The 20,526-nt window shown below is 58.1% G+C and overlaps 1 protein-coding gene across 2 annotated transcripts in view; it reads right to left on the bottom strand.

Annotated features, from left to right (window-relative positions):
* TMEM266 (transmembrane protein 266) overlaps window positions 1-20,526 on the bottom strand; it is a 57,098-nt gene that overhangs the window by 12,504 nt on the left and 24,068 nt on the right. Inside the window, exons 5-7 of one of the 2 annotated variants that reach the window (XM_051834575.3) lie at window positions 11,282-11,338; window positions 10,630-10,768; window positions 9,313-9,428 (exon numbers count right to left, since the gene is read on the bottom strand). In XM_051834575.3, the coding sequence (XP_051690535.2) occupies window positions 9,313-9,428; window positions 10,630-10,768; window positions 11,282-11,338 (312 nt within the window). The remainder of the gene's footprint in view (window positions 1-9,312; window positions 9,429-10,629; window positions 10,769-11,281; window positions 11,339-20,526) is intronic. The other variant, XM_089310808.1, reaches the window with a different exon arrangement.

Genomic DNA, 20,526 nt, shown 5'->3' with positions numbered 1-20,526 from the left:
CCTCCCAGGCTCTGCTGGGCTGGGAGCCCCTCCTGACCTGGACAATCTGAACTTCCCATGGGCACACCCCGTCCACTTTCTCCAAGGCCATGCATCTGGCCCTGCAGGCCCAGCTAATGGCTTCCTGGCCACTCTGAGAGGATGCATTATTGATGGCCTGTAATTGATATGGAGCTGTCCCACTGGGAGTCAGGCCAGACAGCCAGAGGCCAGGGCTTGCCCGGCCCAGGCCCCCACATGCAGACCCAGGCGCGCACGCACACAGAAAGATGTCTTGAGCTGAAGTGACAAGTTCCAAGTGTGGGGTGGTTCTCCCACCCCTTTATCCATTCATTCTGTCATCACTAAGAAGCCAGACAAGGCAAGGGGCTGTGTGCAAATTCTATTCCCTGTGTGGGGATAAGAATGCCTTCCCCAGCCTAGAGGTGAGTGCAGGTGATGGGGACATGTCTCTCCTGGAGTCATGAGGGCCGGCCCTGGGCTGGTGTTGGCAGCAGGTGCTATAAGACAGAGGCCCAGTAGGCCAGAGGGGCTAGGGCACCGGGGGCTACACCAGCCGAGCCTTGTAGCCACAACAAGGTGTGTTATGGTTGTCTGCCTTGATTTAAAGATCAGCAGGAAGCCACTGGGATGTTTTGTCTTGTAGGCTGGAGTGGTGGCGGTGGCTGTGCGGTGACTGGGCTGTGAAGGGACCACGGGGATGGCAGAGTGGACAGTGGCCGCCTACTGCAGCGGTCCAGCCCACAGATGACCCCAGGTGGAGACTACGGAAGTGGAGGTGAGAGCAGCACTCAGGACCAACAGTGTCGGCACGTGGCACATGGCACGTGGCAAGAGCTGGGATGGGGCGAGGGAGGGGGCACCCAGACTCAGATTTCTCCAAGCTTCCTACCCAGAGGGTGGGAGTGCCTGGATGAGCTCAGCCGTCACCCCGAGGAGAGACCGACTCCTTGGATGGGCGCTGCAGGCAGGCCAAGTGGCTCTGAGCTCAGGCCACTGCTGTGATGGCCCCAGAGGGTCCTACCGAGACCCTCAGAGTGGGGCTCCTGATCCAGCCTGTACTCAGCAAGGTCACGTGTGCTTCTCCAGGTTGACTGACAGGTCGTCAAGGGATGCTAGCCCATCTGGGCCCCGCGGTGGGAAGACGCGTCTGTGCTGGGGAAGGATAGAGGAGAGGCAGGGGATTCACAGTGGCCCATGCCCCTGCCTTCCAGCCCCCAGGGCCTTCTGAGCAAGATGGAAGTCACTCAGACTGAGTGCGGGGTGCCCAATGGCCACAGGGGCCAGGACAGCGCAGGGGACCCCGGGGGCCTCCTACCCTCCTGCACCCTGGCTCTGAGGAAGTCCCTGTCTCCCTCTGGGCCTCAGTTTCACTGTGTGGCCAACAAGACCACTGGATGAGCTGAGTTCTGAGAGTATGGCGAGCTCCGGACTGGCTCCGGGTCAGTGCTTGGGAGGGGATGAAGTACAAGCGCCAGGTGGCTCTGGCGCTGTCCCCTGCTTCCTGCTGAAATGGCCCATCCCAGAGCACCGACTTTTCATAGAACATAACTCAACCCAGAATCTCTGTGTATTATCAACAACATGTAGCCCACAGCACGAGTTATTAGTCATGCTAATAAGTAGGAAAAGTGGTTGATTATCAGTGCACACAGCGGTTAAGCTGAGCTGTGTAAGTATTTGAGTTAATAGACAAAGAATTCAAAATAACTATAATTAGGGGCCGGCATTGCGGCACAGCGGGTCAAGCCACCACCTGTGATGCCAGCATACCATAACCAAGAACCAGTTCAGGTCCCAGCTGCTCCAGTTCCGGTCCAACTCCCTGCTAACATGCCAGGGGAGGCAGCAGATGACGGCCCAGGTGCTTGGGTCCCTGCCACCCACCTGGGAGACCCAGATGAGTTCCTAGTTCTCAGTTTCAGCCTGGACCAGCCCCGGCTGTTGAGACCATTTGGGGAGTGAACCAGCAGATGGAAGATCTCTCTGTCTCTGTCACTCTGCCTTTCAAATAAACAAAAATCTTTTTTAAAAAAATAATATTAATATGTTAAAGAAAATAGGGGAAAAGATGGACCAAATAAATGCAATGTTTCTGCCGAGAATTAGAATCAAATTAGAAGGAGTCAGATCAAAATTTTATAAACCTAACAAATGCGATATATTACATACCATTATATATAGTATATATAATATATACTATATATATATATATATTATCCAGTTGGATGGGGTTCACAGTGTATTGGACATAGTAGAAGACAGGGTTGTTAAGCTTGAAGTTTTCTAGAAAACGATTAAAACTTATAGCCAGGAGACAGAGAGTGGGCGGTGGGGAACTTAGAGCAGGGCAGTGTATAAGAGGGCTGGGAGCCTTACTCAAACAATGTAACATACACACACCTGGAGCCCCAGGAGGAGAGGAACGAGAGAATGGCACAGAAGTGATAAATAAAAAAATCATGGCCAAGAACTTCCCAAATCTAAGGAGCCACATCAAGCCACCAGTTCTAGAAACTCCTAAGACACTCCTAAGAAAAGATAAAAACCAAAAAGTCCCCACCCAGGCCCACACTTGAAGCAGGAAGAACCAGCACAGCCCTTAGGGGAAAAAAAAAGATGATCATGGCCTTGAAGACAAAATGGAGCAAATCTTCCACTGGCAAACAGGCCAGGTAGGGGAAAAAAAAAAACCACCGAGACCATCCCCAGCCCCACCTAAGGTACGTCATTAGCATTTCTAACCTGGGAACCGGGCCAGATCAGCCGGGATCCACAGGGAAGCCCTCAGCGTGCATTACTGGAGTGAGTCAGGCCCCTTCCATGGGGCCAGGCTTTTAATGCACGCCCAGGTGGGCCCAGACCCCCCCTCCCCAGCGGCCGGGCAGCCACACCCAGTGCTGCTCTACCTTTAATGGGCTGGCTGTGGAGTCCAGTTGACACGGGCCTCGGCCTGATCAATGCACACTTTGGCCAGGAGCTCGATGGTACCTAATGCAATAGCAATAACTCTGCTCCATCCGATTAGTGCTGTCTGCTCCGGCTGCCCTGCCTTCCAACCCATCTGCTGCTGGCACGGCACCCAGTGTTTATTTCCATTAGCCTCACCGTTGTTGGTAACAATAAAAATCGGAGGCAGTTGCAAAGGGATGATTTAGGTGCAGGCTGAGGCTGAGATGGACCTTGGCCCCTTTCCATCCACTGTGAGGATGGCGGGTAGTTGGCCATAAATTTAAATTATGGCAAAAGAATAACATAACTTATTCCTCTGATAGCTAATTTTATCAGCTAAATAGGCTTGTCATTGAAGCTATCAGCTGTTTTACAAATCACTTCCACGTTAAACACACACACACACTTCACTTCCCACAGTGGCTAGAGATCTGGAATATTCCAGGCACCCAAGCTGTTGTCCCGAGTTGGGGGCTGTGGCCCCTGCAGGAGGGGAGACGCTCCCTGGAGCCAGGGCAGGAACCTTTCCTGCTGTTCCTGCCCTTCCGCGCCTTCTCTGAGCTGCAGGAGCAACCTCAAAGCTAAGCAATTTATGCAGAGTCTTGGGCATTCTCCCGGGGGAGCGACAGGGTGCAGAGAGAGGCCGGAGCAGGACAGGAGCCCTGGTTCCCAGTCAGGTCTCTCACACCTCCTACCACATCTGCTCCGGCCCCCCGCACAGCCGGCGTGGATGGCGAGCAAGGGCATGATGTCGCCACCGCTCCCCTCTGTCTTCCTCCGTCAGAAAAGCCCAGGGCTAGGGGACAGGACTAGCAGTGCGTTTCTCCAGGAGACAGGCCAGGGGACCAGCTTCTCCAGCGAGGACTCTCACACGTGCCACTGTGCCTCCTGCCGTGCCAGGGTGGGGACAGTCATCAGGCCCTGGGCTCAGGGTCTGGATGAGGTCACCACACACGTGCCCGCTCTCCTTCCTGGGCACACACACCGCTCCTGACAGCATCTGCTGTCACTGCGTCCTGCCCACTCACTGGGGGCGGGAGTAATGTCACCACTTGCAGGCCTGGCCAATGAAAACCTGCTGAGTCCCATGCTTCATGCTCCTTGCTTGGCCACTGAGTGGACAGGGCTCAGAGGAGGAAGGCGCCACAGCCCAGCAGGGGCCAGGAGACCAAGGGGGTGTGGGGGACACGTCCCGCTCCCTGTAGCCTGCACGGGGCAGTGACGCAGCTCCCTGCTAATGCACCTGGGAAGGCTGCAGAAGATGGCCCAAGTCCCTGGGCCCCTGCACCTACATGGGAGACCCGGATGGTGTTTCTGGCTCCTGGCTTTGGCCTGGCCCAACCCTGCTGTTGCAGCCTTTAGGGAGTGAACCAGCAGATCAAAGCTCTCTCTGTATGTGTCACTCTGCCCTTCACATAATGGCCGTAATAGCCAGGGCTGGCCACCCTGAAGCCAGGATCCAGGTCTCCCACGTGGATGCAGGGCTCAAGTACTTGGGCCATCTTCCGCTGCTTTCCCAGGCGCATTTGCAGGGAGCTGGATTGGAAGTAGAACAATCGGGACATGAACCAGTGCCTATGTGGAACGGTGACGTCACAGGCAGAGGTTTAACCCACTGTGCCACAACGCCGGCCCCTGCCAGACCTTACTGATGTTACTTAACTTGATCCTCGTTATCTCCATTTGTCCAAATGCGGGGTTGACAGCCAGGGATTAAGGAGCCAAGGGGTCGCTGGGGAAGCTGGGGGTGGACCCTGCTGGCCTTGCCCTGTGCAAGGACTGTCTCTGCCCCTCCACGCTGCCTGCACTCACAGCCCAGGCCGTCGCAGGTTCTGCTGGCCTCCCAGGCTCCCATCGCCCTGGCTGGACCCCATGGCCCTCAGTGTTTTGCCGCCGGTCTCTGGGTGGACAGGACTGAGAAATGCCCATCAGAGAAGAGAAATAAGCGCCCACGTGTGCCTGGTCGGCTCTCACTGTTTTGTGCCAAAAACATGTGCAAAGCTTGAAGGACTTGGAGGACGTTTCGGAATCAGAGTAAGAGCCTGGGCTCGGGGGTACAGCCACCCTCAGAAGGCAGAGCACCCGGCTCCGCGGGCGGTGTCAGAGCTTTGGTTTCCGAGGCTGGCAGCACAGTGGAAGAGATGGAAAGTCCCCACCGTCCCTCCCGGAAGGCCAGCGACACCCATCCCGCTTCTGGAACCCAGCTGTGGCCGGTCCCATGAGCTCTGGGACGCTCTGGCCAAGATCCAGGCAGAGAACAAAATAATCCGGGAAAGGACCCTCCAGCTGAAAGGCTGGGGACAGAAACAATGGACTCGCGACACAGCAGGGGGCAGGCTGGCCGGAGGCGCAGGGGACAGAAGACTGACTCTCCAAGGCTTCCTCCCCTTTCCAGGAGGGAGTGGGGTAAGGCTGGGGTGTGCCAGTGCTCAGGAGAGACGCTGGGGGTGAAGGAAGCAGGAAATCTCGTTGCCCTGTCCGAGCACTGGGGTGGACGGAGGCTGAAGTGCTGTGCAACACTGGGCCCACCTCTGCCCATCTCTGGACCCCAGGGGCTGAGGCACGGTGGGCGTGGTCACAGGCTGCCCACAGTACAGGGGATGGAATGGACCAGGTGTTCATGCCAGGCTGGCATGCCATGGCACCCAGAACTCTCTGCAGGGTCACAGCGAGGAGCAGGTTAATCTTGTGGAAAAGCTAAGACGTAAACAAAAGTGACTTTAAAGTGATGGCAAGCCCTGACAAACAGCAGGTACTCTCCCTGTGAGTACTGACAGGGAGGAGCCGGATGTGACTCCACGGGCATGGAACGCACCCCGCCGCTGTGGTCTTCCCGCCTGGAACCCGAAACCCTGCACCTGACCAGCGCTCCTCAGAGCCACCAAAGCCAGGGTGGGCAATCCCAGGGTCCAATTCCCACCTCTGGCTCATCACTCCAACATCTGCATCTCATGAGTACAACACCTGGATCTCATAGGTACAGCACCTGGATCTCACGGGTACAGCACCTGGATCTCACAGGTACAGCACCTGGATCTCACGGGTACAACACCTGGATCTCACAGGTACAATACCTGGATCTCACAGGTACAGCACCTGGATCTCACAAACACACCCAGATCTCACAGGTACAGCACCTGGATCTCACGGGTACAGCACCTGGCTCTCACGGGTACAGCACCTGGATCTCACAGGTACAGCACCTGGATCTCACAGGTACAATACCTGGATCTCACGGTACAACACCTGGATCTCACAGGTACAACACCTGGATCTCATGGGTACAACACCCGGATCTCACAGGTACAGCACCTGGATCTCACGGTACAACACCTGGATCTCACAGGTACAACACCTGGATCTCATGGGTACAACATCTGGATCTCACGGGTACAACACCTGGATCTCATAGGTACAACATCTGGATTTCACAAACACATCTGGATCTCACAGGTACAACATCTGGGTCTCACGGGTACAATAACTGCATCTCACAGGTACAACCTGGATCTCACAGGTACAGTATCTGGATCTCACAAACACATCTAGATCTCACAGGTACAACACCTGGATCTCACAGGTACAATATCTGGATCTCACAACACCTGGATCTCATGAACACACCTGGATCTCACGGGTACAACACCCGGATCTAACAGGTACAACACCTGGATCTCATGAACACACCTGCATCTCACGGGTACAACACCTGAATCTCCTAGGTACAACACCTGGATCTCACAAACACATCTGGATCTCACAGGTACAGCACCTGGATCTCACAGGTACAACACCTGGATCTCACAGGTAAAACACCTGGATCTCACGGGTACAACACCTGGATCTCACAGGTACAACACCTGGATCTCACAAACACATCTGGATCTCACGGTACAACACCTGGATCTCACAAACACACCTGGATGTCACAAGTACAACACCTGGATCTCACAGGTACAAAACCTGAATCTCACAGGTACAATATCTGGATCTCACAACACCTGGATCTCACAGGTACAACACCTGGATCTCACAGGTACAACACCTGGATCTCACAGGTACAAAACCTGGATCTCATAGGTACAATATCTGGATCTCACAGGTACAATATCTGGATCTCACAGGTACAACCTGGATCTCACGGGTACAACACCTGGATCTCACAGGTACAACCTGGATCTCACAGGTACAGCACCTGGATCTCACGAACACACCCAGATCTCACAGGTACAATATCTGGATCTCACAACACCTGGATCTCACGGGTACAACACCTGGATCTCATGGGTACAATATCTGGATCTCACAAACACACCTGGATCTCACAGGTACAACCTGATCTCACAGGTACAACACCTGGATCTACTTCTGTGTGCTTTAGTGCGTCCTCACAGCCCTCACTTCGAGTTCTCTTCTTCCTGGAACAGGTGTGCAGGGCAGGTGAGGCTCCCAGGAGTTTGTCACACGCAGAGCTTTAGGCTAAGCAGCCTCAGAACCATCCTTGAAGGACTTTATGAATATTCCTATTTTCCAGTTTTGGGAAACAAGGCCCTTAGGGGGGTCTCATCCGTGCCCAAAGCCACAGGCCAGGAAGGGGCCGAGTAGGCTTGGAACCCAGGTCTGCCTTCAAAGTCTCTTCTTAGCCCTTCCACCCGCTGCTCCCTCTAAGGCCAGGCGTGACATTCCTGGGCTGACAGTCTCATCTCTAGGGTGCTGGCCGCCCAGTTAGGTCTCAAAGTGCAGCCGAAGATGCGATGTCTCCGCCTTGCCCTGGGGAGCAGCCTCGCTGGCGACCCCCGGAAGCCCCGTGCTCTGGTCAGGCAACCTTCCCAGCCCCGGCCACAGCCCCACTGGGATCCAGCCCGTCTGTCACTCTCCACTGTCCTAACAAAGACAACAGGTTCCGGTGTTTTCAAATTAAACTGGCTTGCCTCTGCTCATCTCTTTTCCAGATGTGAGCCCCTGGGGGTTCTGTCTTTATTGGCTCCTTCCTGTGCAGAGTCTGTGGGAGACCCCTGCCCCCTGGGGAGGAGACCATAGCTGGGGAGTGACCGAACCAGGACAGCAGGAACCTGGGGTCCCGGGGAGGGGTTGGGCCCAGGACTAGGGTCGAGGAGGAAACTGCGGGAGGGGCCTTGCCCCGGGATTTTCTTCCTGCCACGTGGCCCATGGACTGCTGATGGGGGCGTGCAGCAGGCCAGTCTTCTCTGCTGGAGTGGGGGGTTGTGCATTTCCAGGGGTGCACCCAGTGCTGTGCCGGGGCTCCCCCACTGTCCAGCACAGCAAAGCAGAGGTGGACTGCGGGTCACCCCATCAGCTTCCGGCCTAGGAAAAGACCCCCTCCCCCCTGCTCTGTCCTCGCCCTGGGCTCCCTACACACCAGTGGTTACTGCAGACTCCAACCTCCCGCCTCCACCCAGACCCCGCCCTGTCTTCCAACGGCAGCCAGAAAGCTCCAAGGAGCTCCAATCTGGGCAGCCCCAGCACTGGAGGCCGCCGGTCCTCCCACCGCCACCCCCCCGCTAACACTCAGAGTGGCCTCGGGGTCCTCCACACAGCACCCATACTGTGCCACACTCAGTCACGGTCAGCTCCCCTGCCGCCCCGTCCCACGCTGGCATGCAGAGCCCCTGGCATGTCCCCTGTGCAGCACGCTTCTCACCAGGTGCCACCGCCCTGACATGTGCCCACCCCACTCCCTGAGCCACTCAGAGCCCGGTGAGTACAGGGCCATGTCTCGGCCAGGGTGTAAGTGATGATTTGGCTGGCTGAGTGTTTATGCACAAGACAAACGAGCCAGGAACTTGACAAGACAGGCAGGCACACAACTGCTCAGCCTTGTGACCCCCTGAAGAGCTCCTGGCAGTGGGGAGAGGGGTGCCCAGGGGCGGCCAGCTCTGCTGTGCTGCAAGCCCCATGCCTCAGGCCCCCATAGGACACATGGCTGCGGGCGTAGCTTCCCAGGCTCACGGGGCAAGCGGAGTAGCCCTGTCCTTCCCCCAGAAACCAAGGACCGCCCCCCAACCCCTGCTGCCACTGCCCTGGGCAGGTCCTCTGGGGCCCACCACTGTCCTTGAGGACAGAGGCCGTCCGAGACCTCATTAAGCAACGGGCACACCGTGGGGCCTCAGGGGGCAGAACCGATGCCCAGCTTTAGAGACCGGGTCTCTGCGAAGGTGACAAGTCGGCTGGCGACTGGGCAGCTCCAGGCTGGGGAGCCGTAGGGCCACTGAGCACCAGTGGCCTTGGAGTTGTGGTCCCCGCGCTGGGCCTCAGGTTCCCTGGGGACCAGGAGGAGCACCCTGACGCTGCCGTCTCCTGGCTTTAGGCCCTGGACAGCAGTGAGTGGCGGCGCCTTACCCCTTGCTCCTGACAGATCTGCGTCAGTCTCTCCAGCTGCTCGTCCTGGATGACCTTGGCCTTCTCGTACTGCTGGATGACCATCTCCATCTCCACCTTCACCGGCAGCACGTAGGCTGGAAGAGAGCGGACAGTTAGCAACTCGGCAGTGGCGGGGCTCGTGCGGGGGAGGGGCTGGCCTGGCAGATCGGGAAGGAAATGTCCAGGCAGTGGGCAGCACCCCGAAATGCTCAGGGAGTCACAGCCTTAGCCCCGTGCCCAGCACTGCAGGCTTCCTCCTTGTCCACAGGGACGGTGCCCCCCATTTTGGCGGTGTGCAGAGGTGCCTGCAATGCTGACCATTTCCAGCTATGCATGGGCGTAAGACCACAGTCTGGGGGTGGGCAGCAGCTTCCCGAGAAGGCAGGCAATTAGCCTAGTGGTTAAGACATCCCTGTCTCAAATCAGAGTCCCGGGGCTCCATGCCCAAAGCCGGCTTCTGATCCAGCTTCCTGCCCATGTGCACCCTGGGAGGCAGCAGGTGATGGCTCAAGTCCTTGGGTTCCTGCTGCCCACGCGGGAGACCCAGGCTGAGTTCCTGGCCTCAGCCCAGCCCAGCCCAGCCCAGCCACAGCTGCTGTGGGCATTTGGGAGGGAACCAGTGGATGGGAGTTTCTGTCTGCTTGTCTGTCTGTCTCTGTCTCTCAGGATGCAGGGACGGTTGGTGTAGCCCCTATGGAAAACAGCTTGGTGTTTCTTCCAAATGTTAAACAAAGAGTGACTGTGTGGCCCAGGGATCCACTCCTAGAACTAAGAGAATGGAAAACACCTGTCCCCACAAAGACTTCGCCATGAAGGCCACAGCAGCACCAGAGTGCAAAGAGCTTCTGTTTTGTTTAAGTCAGCATTACTCTGGTACCCATGATACTATTTGCTTTTAAGATTTGTTTATTTATTTGAAAGGCAGAGTGACAGAGAGGGAGAGAGAGAGCACCAGGCTGAAGCCAGGAGCCACCTCCATCCAGACTTCCCATGTGGGTGGCAGGGACCCGAGTACTTGAGCCATCATCTGCTGCTTCCCAGGCACCTTAGTAGCGAGCTGGATCAGAGCAGAGCAGCCAGGATTCAGCCAACACTCTGGTATGGGGTGTGGGCATTACAAGAGGCAGCTTGCGCGGCCAGGCAATCCTGTCTATAACTATGCCCACAACCCCGGGCTGCTACAGCCATTTGGGGAGTGAACCAGCGGACTGAGGATCTGAGAGGGAGCTGAGGGTTGGGGTGGGGGACAGCCTCGGCCCCGCCCCCTGTCCGGCCCCCAAGGCCCCGGGCACTCACCATCTATGACCCGCTTCACCCGCCACACCCGGAGCACGATGATGAGGCTGATGGCGTCCCAGGGGCTCCTGGGCCCGTTGGCGACGGTGGATGCCACCATCGGGGCCAAGGACAAGATGATCACAGCCCCGTCAAACACCTGTCGGGGAGGGGAGGAGGAACTTAACACCCTGGACTGTGCCATGGGCCTGGAACCCAGGACCTATGAGGCAGGCAGGCAGGCCGGCTGGCGCGGCCGACCGCTCAGGGGCCATCACGAGGCCACCCCATCCCTGCTGCTTCTCCCGACCCCCCTCAGGCTTGTGGGGACTCCTGGCTCCCCCTCCCCCACCCCCGGGTGCGCTCCTGGGCACACTTGTGCTCGGCCTTTCCCAGAGGGGAGCCCAGCCTGAGCAGCTGGGCCATGTTTAGAATTTCTTTTGTTCTAAAATGCATTGCAGAGCCCTTCAGGGTGATTCAAAAGCAAGTTGCAACATCGAGGACTCGCAAGAGCAGTTGTCCTTAGACTGTCCTGCTCCTCCCTCTGCCCCCAGCCTCTGCTCTGGGCTCAGCGAGACTCCCACGGTCAAGTGAATTTTTTTTTTTGATGACCCTCACCCTGGAACGGATGGGATGTCTGGGCTGGGAGGGCTGGGGGTAGCTCCCGTGTTACCTCGATTTTGTTCTCGATGTAATCCCAGATGCCGAGCACCACGATCCGCAGAATGGTCTGCGAGGGGAGGGAGGGGGAGGTCAGGGGTCTCCAGCTCCCCACCCTCACCCCCAGCGAGAAGCTTCCGGAGTTCAGGGTCCAGAGCTCCGCCCCTGTGCACCCCGCAGCTGACAAGCCCTCCCCACCTGTGGGGGGTGGCCCCTCTGCCTCTTGTCCTTCTGCCACCCCCACCCCAGGGCACCCTGGAAACCCTCTGCACCCTGCAGCTTCGGGCTGCACCTGCCAGTCCTCCTGGCCAGCTCTGGATAGTGGCGGGGAGCAGAGGTGCTGTGTACCCCTCTGGTCTGTGTCTGTTCGTGGCTCAGGCTCTTACCTACAGTGCCCTCTGCCCAGAGACCCGTGGGTGGGTGTAGGGCTGTGGGAATCCCCTGGTCCCACACCCGTCCACCAGCCTTAATCCCCTACCTCCTCAACCTCTCTGTGGGCAGGAAAGCAACCCCACCTCCTAGCCCTGCAGCTTTGCTTGTGACGCAGTGCGGCCTGTGTGCTGCCCGCTGGACTCCTTCCTCTTCCTCTCTTATCCCCTGGTCTCCTTGGCTCAAAGGTCACCTCCATGAAGCTCCTCCCACCCCAGGCTCCGGGGCTGCCTCCTTCCTCACTGTCCCCAAGGTCCTCCGCACGCCACCTCCCACAGCACTTTTCCGTGTCTGGTGGCAGTTTCCTGCCCTGCCCTCCACCTGGGGAAGGCCCAGGAGACACGTCTGGTTTCTTCCAGCGGACACGAAGGGTGGCGGTGCTCTGCGGATGAGGGAGCGAGAGCCTGGGGGAAGGGGCCGTTCCTGGGGGCCGCTGCCTCCTACCCACAGCACAGCTCTCTCCATAGAAGACCCTGCCACACTGCTCTCAGGACCCTGGCACACGTGCCTGGCGCCCTCCCTTGAGTTCCCACTTGATGGCACTCCCCGCCCGCGGCTACGCTGGGCAGCGGCCCCGTGAGCTCTCGCAGCTGCAGAAAGCCCACAGTCCCCCACGCCCCATGCTGCCAAAAGGGCCCGGTGGGTGACACTGCCCCTCCCCGTCCGGGCAGTGAGATGGGATGCTGGGGACGCAGGAAGTGGGGGCAGCTGGTACCACTCCTTCATGCTTTCCCAGGCTCTGGGTAGATGGATCCTGGAAGTGCACAAGGATCTGGGTGGGGCCCTGCTACCCTGAGGTCACAGCCCAGGAACGGGCAGGCTGTGTGGCCTTGGGCAAGTCAGATCCCCCGTCCAGGCCTCAGTCTCCCCTCCTGCCCAAGAGGTGAGTCAGAGAATTCAAATTTTCCGACTATTTATATAAAAACCCAACTGCCATCAGCAGGCACCAGCAGGTGTCGGGAGCCGGGCTGGCCACCTCCCACGTGGTTCTCGTTGTACAGACAGGCTAAGGAGGATGCCCACAGTCACGCAGGCCGTCCCTGATGGAGTCGGCGCTGGGACCCTCAGGGTTGGGGCTGCGCGGTGCGCTCAGCTGTGTGAGAATGCCACACACCAGGGGACTTTTTTTTTTTTTAAGGAATTAAAAGATAAGCTTTTTTTTTTTTTTTTTTTTTTTTTTTTTTTTTTTGACAGGCAGAGTGGACAGTGAGAGAGAGAGACAGAGAGAAAGGTCTTCCTTTGCCGTTGGTTCACCCTCCAATGGCTGCCGCGGCCAGCGCACCGCGCCGATCCGATGGCAGGAGCCAGGAGCCAGGAGCCAGGTGCTTCTCCTGGTCTCCCATGGGGTGCAGGGCCCAAGCACCTGGGCCATCCTCCACTGCACTCCCGGGCTACAGCAGAGAGCTGGCCTGGAAGAGGGGCAACCAGGACAGAATCCGGCGCCCCGACCGGGACTAGAACCCGGTGTGCCGGCGCTGCAGGCGGAGGATTAGCCTAGTGAGCCGCGGCGCCGGCAAAAGATAAACTTATTTAGGTGCACATTTTGAAATCTGTGCAGTCTTTGCATAATATGCATTCCCAGGGACTTTTATTTCAAAATGTTTTTGCACCAAAATAAAGCTGTCTTTGAACTCCATCTCCCCTGCCCCCCCCCCCCCGCAGACTTCCGGAGGTGCTCCTACGTCCTCGTCGCTGGCCAGCACCTCCCCACCACCACCCCCGCCACTGTACCGAGCTGGAGACCTGTGTGTCTCTCCTCTGAAATGCTGCGGGAGCTGCAGCGGCTGCACACCCCCAGTGCTGGGACTACCAAGCCCAGTACAGCCCTGGCTAGGACAGACGGGGCCACGGCTGCCGCTGTTGCTGCTGCCTCTCCCTGCCACCGTCTCACAGCGCTGATCCAGGACACAGAGCGGAGCTGGCCGTTTTAACCGTTCTCAGCACACACTTGGGCTGCGGTCGGTAACGCAGGCCGGACACCGTCCAGCCCCAGGCCTTTGTCCTCCCAGACCGCAGCTCTGTCCCGCTTTAAGCATCAGCCCCCACTCTGCCTCTGCAGCCCCCAGCAAGCTCCATTCTCCGACCTCCCCAGGAATTCCACTGCCGTGAGGCATAAGGACAGCCAGCGTGGCTGACGGAGAAAAGCTGGGCTCAGGGAGCCGGAGCCCTGGCCCCCTGCCGTCCCTCCATGCTGGCCCGTGCATTCCGAGGCCTGGCCCAAGCACACCTCGTCTGGGAGCCTGTCCTTCGAGTCCAGCCCCGGAGACAGCTCTGAGGGGCTTTGGGTCACTTCCTGGCCTGGCCTGCGGCTGTAGGAGGGGAAGCGGTGGCCAGGAGACAGCTGCTCCATGTCAAGTGCAAAAGGCAGAGGACGGCCAGCTCTGAACCCCCAACCCCCAGTCCGTGGGCTTTGCCCCCGGGGCGTCCATCCTTCTCCCCCAAATGCCTTGGCCGGGAGAGACGGAGGCAGGGCCCTGGCCACCCTGCCCTGCCTCCCCCAGCCCCCCGCACATCTCACAGTTCCCAGAAAGAGGCTGACGGTGCAGGCTTTGAGCGCCCTGGCTCTGGCAACATCTGGGGCTTTGGGTTCAAATGCAGATTCCTGGACCCCTTGCTGGGGACCCCGGATGTTGGCATCTCTGGGCTCAAGGCCTAAAGTGTACATTTCTTCTTCTTCTTTGTTAAAGATTAACTTTATTTACTTTGAGTTAGACAGACAGACAGACAGAGGTCTTCCATCTGCTGGTTCACTCCCCAGTTGGCTACAATAGCCATAGCTGCGCCAATCTGAAGCCGGAAGCCAGGAGCTTCTTCTGGGTCTCCCACGCGGATGCAGGGGCCCAAGGACTTGGGCCATCTTCTACTGCTCTCCCAGGCCACAGCAGAGAGCTGGATCGGAAGTGGAGCAGCCGAGACTCAAACCTGTGTCCATACGGGATGCCAGCACTGCAGGTGGCACTTAACCCACTTCGCCACAGTGCCCGCACCCTGCAATGTGTGTTTCTAACTCCCCTGGGACCCCAGAAGCCCCACTGGGCCGGGCCAGGTGACACTTCCCTGGGACCCACCAGTGACCACAGCCCTGACGCAGAAGGAGAAAGAGCGTGACGTTCCGAGGCTGAAGCTGTGACCTCTTGTAGCTCTGTGCCTGGTCAGCTCCCGGCCACTGCGGATCCCTAAGCCGACTGAAGAGCCACTGCCCTTGCGCTGCCTGCCCCACAACCCCCCAACCTCGGCTGCCCAATCCCAGCCCCGAGAGCTGTAAAGGGCTTTGTGGGGTCGAGCAGAGCCTCCTGGCCCATCTGGGGCTGAGAGCCTCCGCCTCCTTCGTCCACTCTAGCCTTTAGGAAGCGCTGATGGGAGACACCGCCCAGAGCTTGGCCACGCCTCCAGGACAGTGCCGGAAAACTGAGGCTTGCGCAGCAGGTGAACTTTCTCTTCCCCTCTCCTGCCCTCAATCTCCGATTCCCTCCTCACCTCTGCTCCCAGAATCAACCCTGCTCTCGGGGGAGGGACTGTCCTCCTCGGGGGAGGGGTTCAGACGGCAGGCAGCAGGAGGGGAGGGTGGGAAGTCCTGACTCCAGCATCCGGTGCAGGCCTGCCTCAGGCACACGGCAGGACAGAACAAGTCCCCAGGCCTGAGCCCCTCCCCTCAGGGAAGTCCGCCTCTTCTCCTGGGAGGGAGCCAGGGATGGGGAAACTTTGGCAGGTGCCGACGGAAGCAGCTGCTAGCCTCCAAGTTGTGCAAGTTTTACAAAGGGGCCTCTGCATCAGGCGGAGGGTCTCCCTCGGCTCACCACTCAGCAGGCAGAGACGGGGCTGGACAGAGCCCCAGCAGAGTGGCCCCCAAAGCAGGGCCCTTGGCGAGGAAGAAGGGGCAGCCCAGGGGGCAGCTTGGCTGAAGGAATGCCCACGAGGTGGCTGGTGCTGGCTGCTGCTGGCCCCTGGGGACCGGCAGGTGCTCTAGCAGATGTTGGCTGAGGGGCTGGTGTCATGGCACCGCGGGTTAAGTGGCTGCTTGTGATACCTGTACCCCATATCAGAGATCTGGGTCAAGTCCTGGCTGCTCTGCCTCCAACCCAGCTCCCTGCTAGTGCGCCTGGGAAGGCAGCAGAGGGTGGTGGTAGAGACTCCTGGCTAGGCCTACAGGGAGCAGGGGACCCCTCCCCACTACCTGGAGATAGGAAGATTCAAGCCCCTGGCCTCTGGGAGGGTTGGTGTTGTCAGGGGCCTGGTAATCAGGGATTTTCGGTGCGGCTGTGACTGATGTACGTAAGGAGAGTTCTGCGCGTCCTGGGAGAAGTTCCATGTGTTTGCTGTTTAGTCTCGATTGGAACGAGCATCCAGTTAACCTATGGAAACCGTCCCTTTCCCAGACCAGTCACGAGAACGCCCCCCCTTTGCAGCCTGCAACACCCGGAAGTCAGCCCTTACCACGGTTCCCTCCCCGCCCCCTGGGTGCTGCTGGGAGTCTCACTTTTGCTCTCTTCCGGCATCGCTCTCGGTGCTGTTGATTTTTTTTTTCTCTGTGACTTTTGTTTTCTTACATAAGTCACTCCGCTTCACACGCCCTGCTGTGTCCCTGCTCCTCATTTTTTGTGAACACGAGACACAAACCCAGCAGAGAGAGAGAGAGAGAGAGAGAAAACAGTAAGAACTGCAGGCTCCTGCAACGAAGGCCCAAGTGCTGGGGCCCCTGTAACCCACATGGGAGACCCAGATGGAGCTCCTGGCTCCTGGCTTTGTGCAGCCCAGATCTGGCTGTTGTGGCTACTTGAGGAGTGAGCCAGTAAATTCTCTCTCTCTCCTCCACCCCCATTCTGCCTTTCAAATAAATGTTTTTGTTTTTGTTTTTGTTTTTTTTTTTAAAGAAAACTTCTAACAACAACAATAAAAGATGTCGGTTGAGATGCCGTGTCCCACTCAGGAGTGCCTGGGTTCGTGTCCCCGTCTCCAGCAGAGAACCTGGGAACAGCTGATAGTCAAATAATTGAGATTCCGCCACCCACTTGGGAAACCTGATTGAGTTCCAGGCTCTCAACTTCAGCCCAGGCCCATCCTTGGCTGTTGTGGGCATTCGGGGAGTGAAGTGATTGAGACCTCTCTGTCCATGTCTGTCTGTCTCTCTGCCTCTCAAATAAATTTAAAAAGATTTTTTTTTTAAGTGCGGATCTGCTCCCGGGCAGGTTTTGCCGGAGGTTAAAGTTGGACAGCATGAGGAAGCCATGGATCCCACGATACAGCTGCAAGGGAACAAAGAGAGATGCGGGAAACCTTTGCCAGGCTGAAGCTGTCCCAGTGCGGAACAGGTGAGAAAGAGAAGAGAGGTTGGTTCTCGGGTGGCAGGTGCAGCTGGGTGGGAGAGACGGCCGGGCGGCACACGAGCGCCCCCTGGGGGCAGCCACTGGTAAAATGGGAGCACACAGACCCGACCAGCCTCTTGGTGGCCCACTCCCAGGGTGCCCTCTCCCCTTAAAGGTGAACCCCCTGATGCGGACGGCGGTGACCACTCCAGGGGCCCTGGGCTCACAGCACTGCTCCCTGAGCTGGGATGGCCTTAAAACACTGGTTCAAGGCCTGCAGGGTAGCGTGTGGCGTGCCAGACCTGGGAGCTAACATCAGCCGTGATTGATGTGTGCGCACAGGCGCTGCCCTGGGCCTCGGGGAGGAGACGCACAGGTTAGCTCCCGGCTTCCTCTCAAATGCTCTCCCCACCCCCAGGTCTCCCTAAGGTCTGCTTTCCCCTTCTCTCTCCTCTCTGGGCAAAGATCTCTGTTCCCAGTGACCGCCTGATGCCCATGGCAGGAGTGCTCTGGCCGCTGGAGGCTGCCCCACGCGCTGCTGCTCCTCCAGCCCGCCTGCCTGGCTACTCCCTCCCCGTGCCCTTGGCCAGCCTCTTGTCCGGGGTCTATTTCCCAGGACCCCAGTATCTTCTCAAGTTTGTCCCCCGTGGACAACCTCTCCCCTGGCCGTCAGCTCTGGGGACTCTGAGGCCCTAAGCTGAAGCCTCCAGCTCAGACTGCTCTCCTGAGTGGCAGGGCCCAGCCTGGCCAGCAGCGTCACTGCGTTGGAAACTCAGCCAGACCCCAGGAGTGCAGGGGACCGCTCGCCTCTCCCTGCCCTCACCCACTCCCCGCCACCTGCTCCCTCTGTCCCAAGTCCTGCCAGGTTTCGCCCCTTAATCTCTCATCCCCATTCCCCTTTGAGCTTCCTGAGCTGAACGGTGCCTTCCTCCTACTCTGCAGAGCCCCCACACCTCACCCCAGCCTGCCCACTGGCTGCCAGGGCCACTTCTCTCATCCTGCCCCCTCTGGCTTAGAACCCCAGGGAGCCCCCCACCCCACCCCGCTGCTGCAGGCTGACCGCGAGCCCAGGCCCACACACAGTCTCTTTGGCACCAGCTTTCCAGCGTCACCCTGCTGGAATCGCGGCGTGCCGCCCGAGCACATGGCCTTCCAGTGAGTATGACGCTCTGGTGTGTGGGCCTGTGTGTCATGGCTGCCAGGCCCGCCTCTAAATGGAACCAGAGCTCCCCCATGCCTGGGACACACCCCATCTCCTGAAAGCCCAATGGAGCCCCAAGAAATGACAGCGATTTAAAATAGACACGCTTCCTGTGAACTGTATTGAAGCCTTCCTCAGCTGCTCTCTGTCTCAAGTCCACAGTCTTGTTTTCCTCGCTAGTTTGCGTTAAACTTCATTAACTGCGGTGGAAACAGCAGCTACGCTCCCGACAGCCACCGGGCGAAAGGCTGCAATGTTTGTGACTTCAGCTAATGCCGAGCTCGGACCAATGCCAACTGCTGCTCTAGGCCTTTTCTTTTAAAGATTTTTTTTTTAATTATTCGAAAGGTAGAGTGATAGAGAGGGAGAGACAAAGAGGTCTCCCATCTGCTGGTTCACTCCCCAAATGGCTGCCGCAGCCAGGGCTGTGCCAGGCCAAAGCCAGGAGCCAGGGGCTTCCTCTGGGTGTCCCACATGGGAGCAGGGGCCCAAGCACTCAGGCCATGTTCCGCTGCTTTCCCAGGGCATCAGCAGGGAGCTGGATGGGAAGTGGAACAGCTGGGACTTGACCCGGCACTGCACTATGAGCTGCTGGTGTCGTAAGCAGTGGCTTAACCACTTCTTGAATAAGATAAAGACATCAATGCCATGTTCTGCCTGCGAAATGATAATATTTCTCGAAGAAGAACAAGGGTTAAGCATGATGATAAAATAGGCTAAGGAAGTCCCTATACTTTAGTTTGGAATTCGGTGTAGTAACAGTAATTACTCACCACTGACAAGGCTGTTCCCGTTTGGCTTTTACGCTACAGGACATATCAAAAGCACAAGTTTGAAATTTCAAAAATTTCAGTTGAAAAAGTCACATAGCCAGGCAACAAGGCCAAAGCAACGTCCTTCTGCCCTCAAAAACCAGCCCAGAGCTGCAGAGAAACCCGGCAAAGTGTGCAGTCTGGGCTAACACTCGGCGTGAAGCCAGAGGTCAAACGGAGGAGTTGCAGAGGGGGCATCAGGGGAGCCGGAGGCGAACCCCAGGGCTGCGAGCCAGAGCCCACGAGGAAACACAGACCCGCCCAGCACTGGTGGAGGCACAGCCGGACTCCGCTGTCACCGGGCCCTCTCGGAACTTTGTGACTGCAGCCAGGGGCCCGCTGGTGAGGTCACCAACGAGCAGGCCTGCGACGGTGGCCCCGTAAGACTGCATGGTCTAGTCGTGGGGTAGCCGTCATAACCTCGTGTAAGCTCAGACGGCAACCAAAAGGCCTGACGATGCGTCTCCCAGGAGGCACCGGGCACAGACGGCCGTACGCCGCGGAACGACCCGCTCACTCCCAGATAGGTGCATCACTGAGTGACGCGTGACCACAGGGACCTGCTCTCCCTCCTCCTCCTCCCTCTCCCTCTAAAAGATCGATCTTATTTGAAAAGCAGAGTTACAGAAAGATCCTCCATCCACCGGTTCACTCTCCACATGACCACGATGGCCGGGGTCAGGCCAGGTCAAAGCCAGGAGCCAGGACCTTCTTCCGGGTCTCCCACGTGGGTGCAGGGGCCGAAGCACTTGGTCCGTCTTCCATTGCTTTGCCAGGTGCATTAGCATGGAGTCGGATCAGAAGTGGAGCAGCCGGGACTCGAACCAGTGCCTCTCTGGGATGTGGGCATTGCAGGCAGCGGCTTAACCCACTGCCCCACAGCACCACCCCCTGGGGAACTTCTCATCCATCTCCTATTGCAACCCAGGCCAATACAGGACGTTTGCACACATGATCTCCCTGGAACTTTTCTCCCGGATGAGATCTGATGCTCAGAGAGGGGAAGTGACCCCCCCAGGACACACAGCGGCTGAGGGCCTGGACCAGGGGGCTCGGAGCCCTGGGCCACAGCAGTGAGGCGGCCATCTGGTGGGACAACATAGGCCTCAACAACTGGTGACACCCAGGAGGGCTGCCGGGCGGGGGCTGCGCTGGGGAGAAATTGGCGAGAGAGAGCCTGAGGCTAGGGCTGCTATTTTCCCTGCTGCCTGTAGGAAGCTGGTTTTTAAGATTATTTTATTTATTTATTTCTAGGGGAGACAGAAATCTTTCATCCTCTGGTTCACTCCCCTAAATGCCCAAAAGAACTAGGGCTGGGCCAGGAGCCCAAGGTTTCAATCCCTGGTAACTGACATCTAGCCTGAGCTGGCCGGCCCCACCCATAGCAAGCGAGGTCCTTTCAAACCAGCGCGTCCCGTGTTTCCAAAGTCATGCTTAGATCCCGCTGAAAAGTTCCCGAAGAGCATTGCCAGGGTGACGGTGAACGGGAAGGGGGAGGTGGGTGTGGGTGAAC

Source organism: Oryctolagus cuniculus, chromosome 12 (assembly GCF_051225735.1).
Source record: "Oryctolagus cuniculus isolate XC-2025 breed Fujian yellow rabbit chromosome 12, ASM5122573v1, whole genome shotgun sequence".
NCBI classification, from domain to species: Eukaryota; Metazoa; Chordata; class Mammalia; order Lagomorpha; family Leporidae; genus Oryctolagus; species Oryctolagus cuniculus.
Note: the sequence above shows the minus strand (reverse complement) of the source record. Positions and strands in the feature narration are given on the sequence as shown.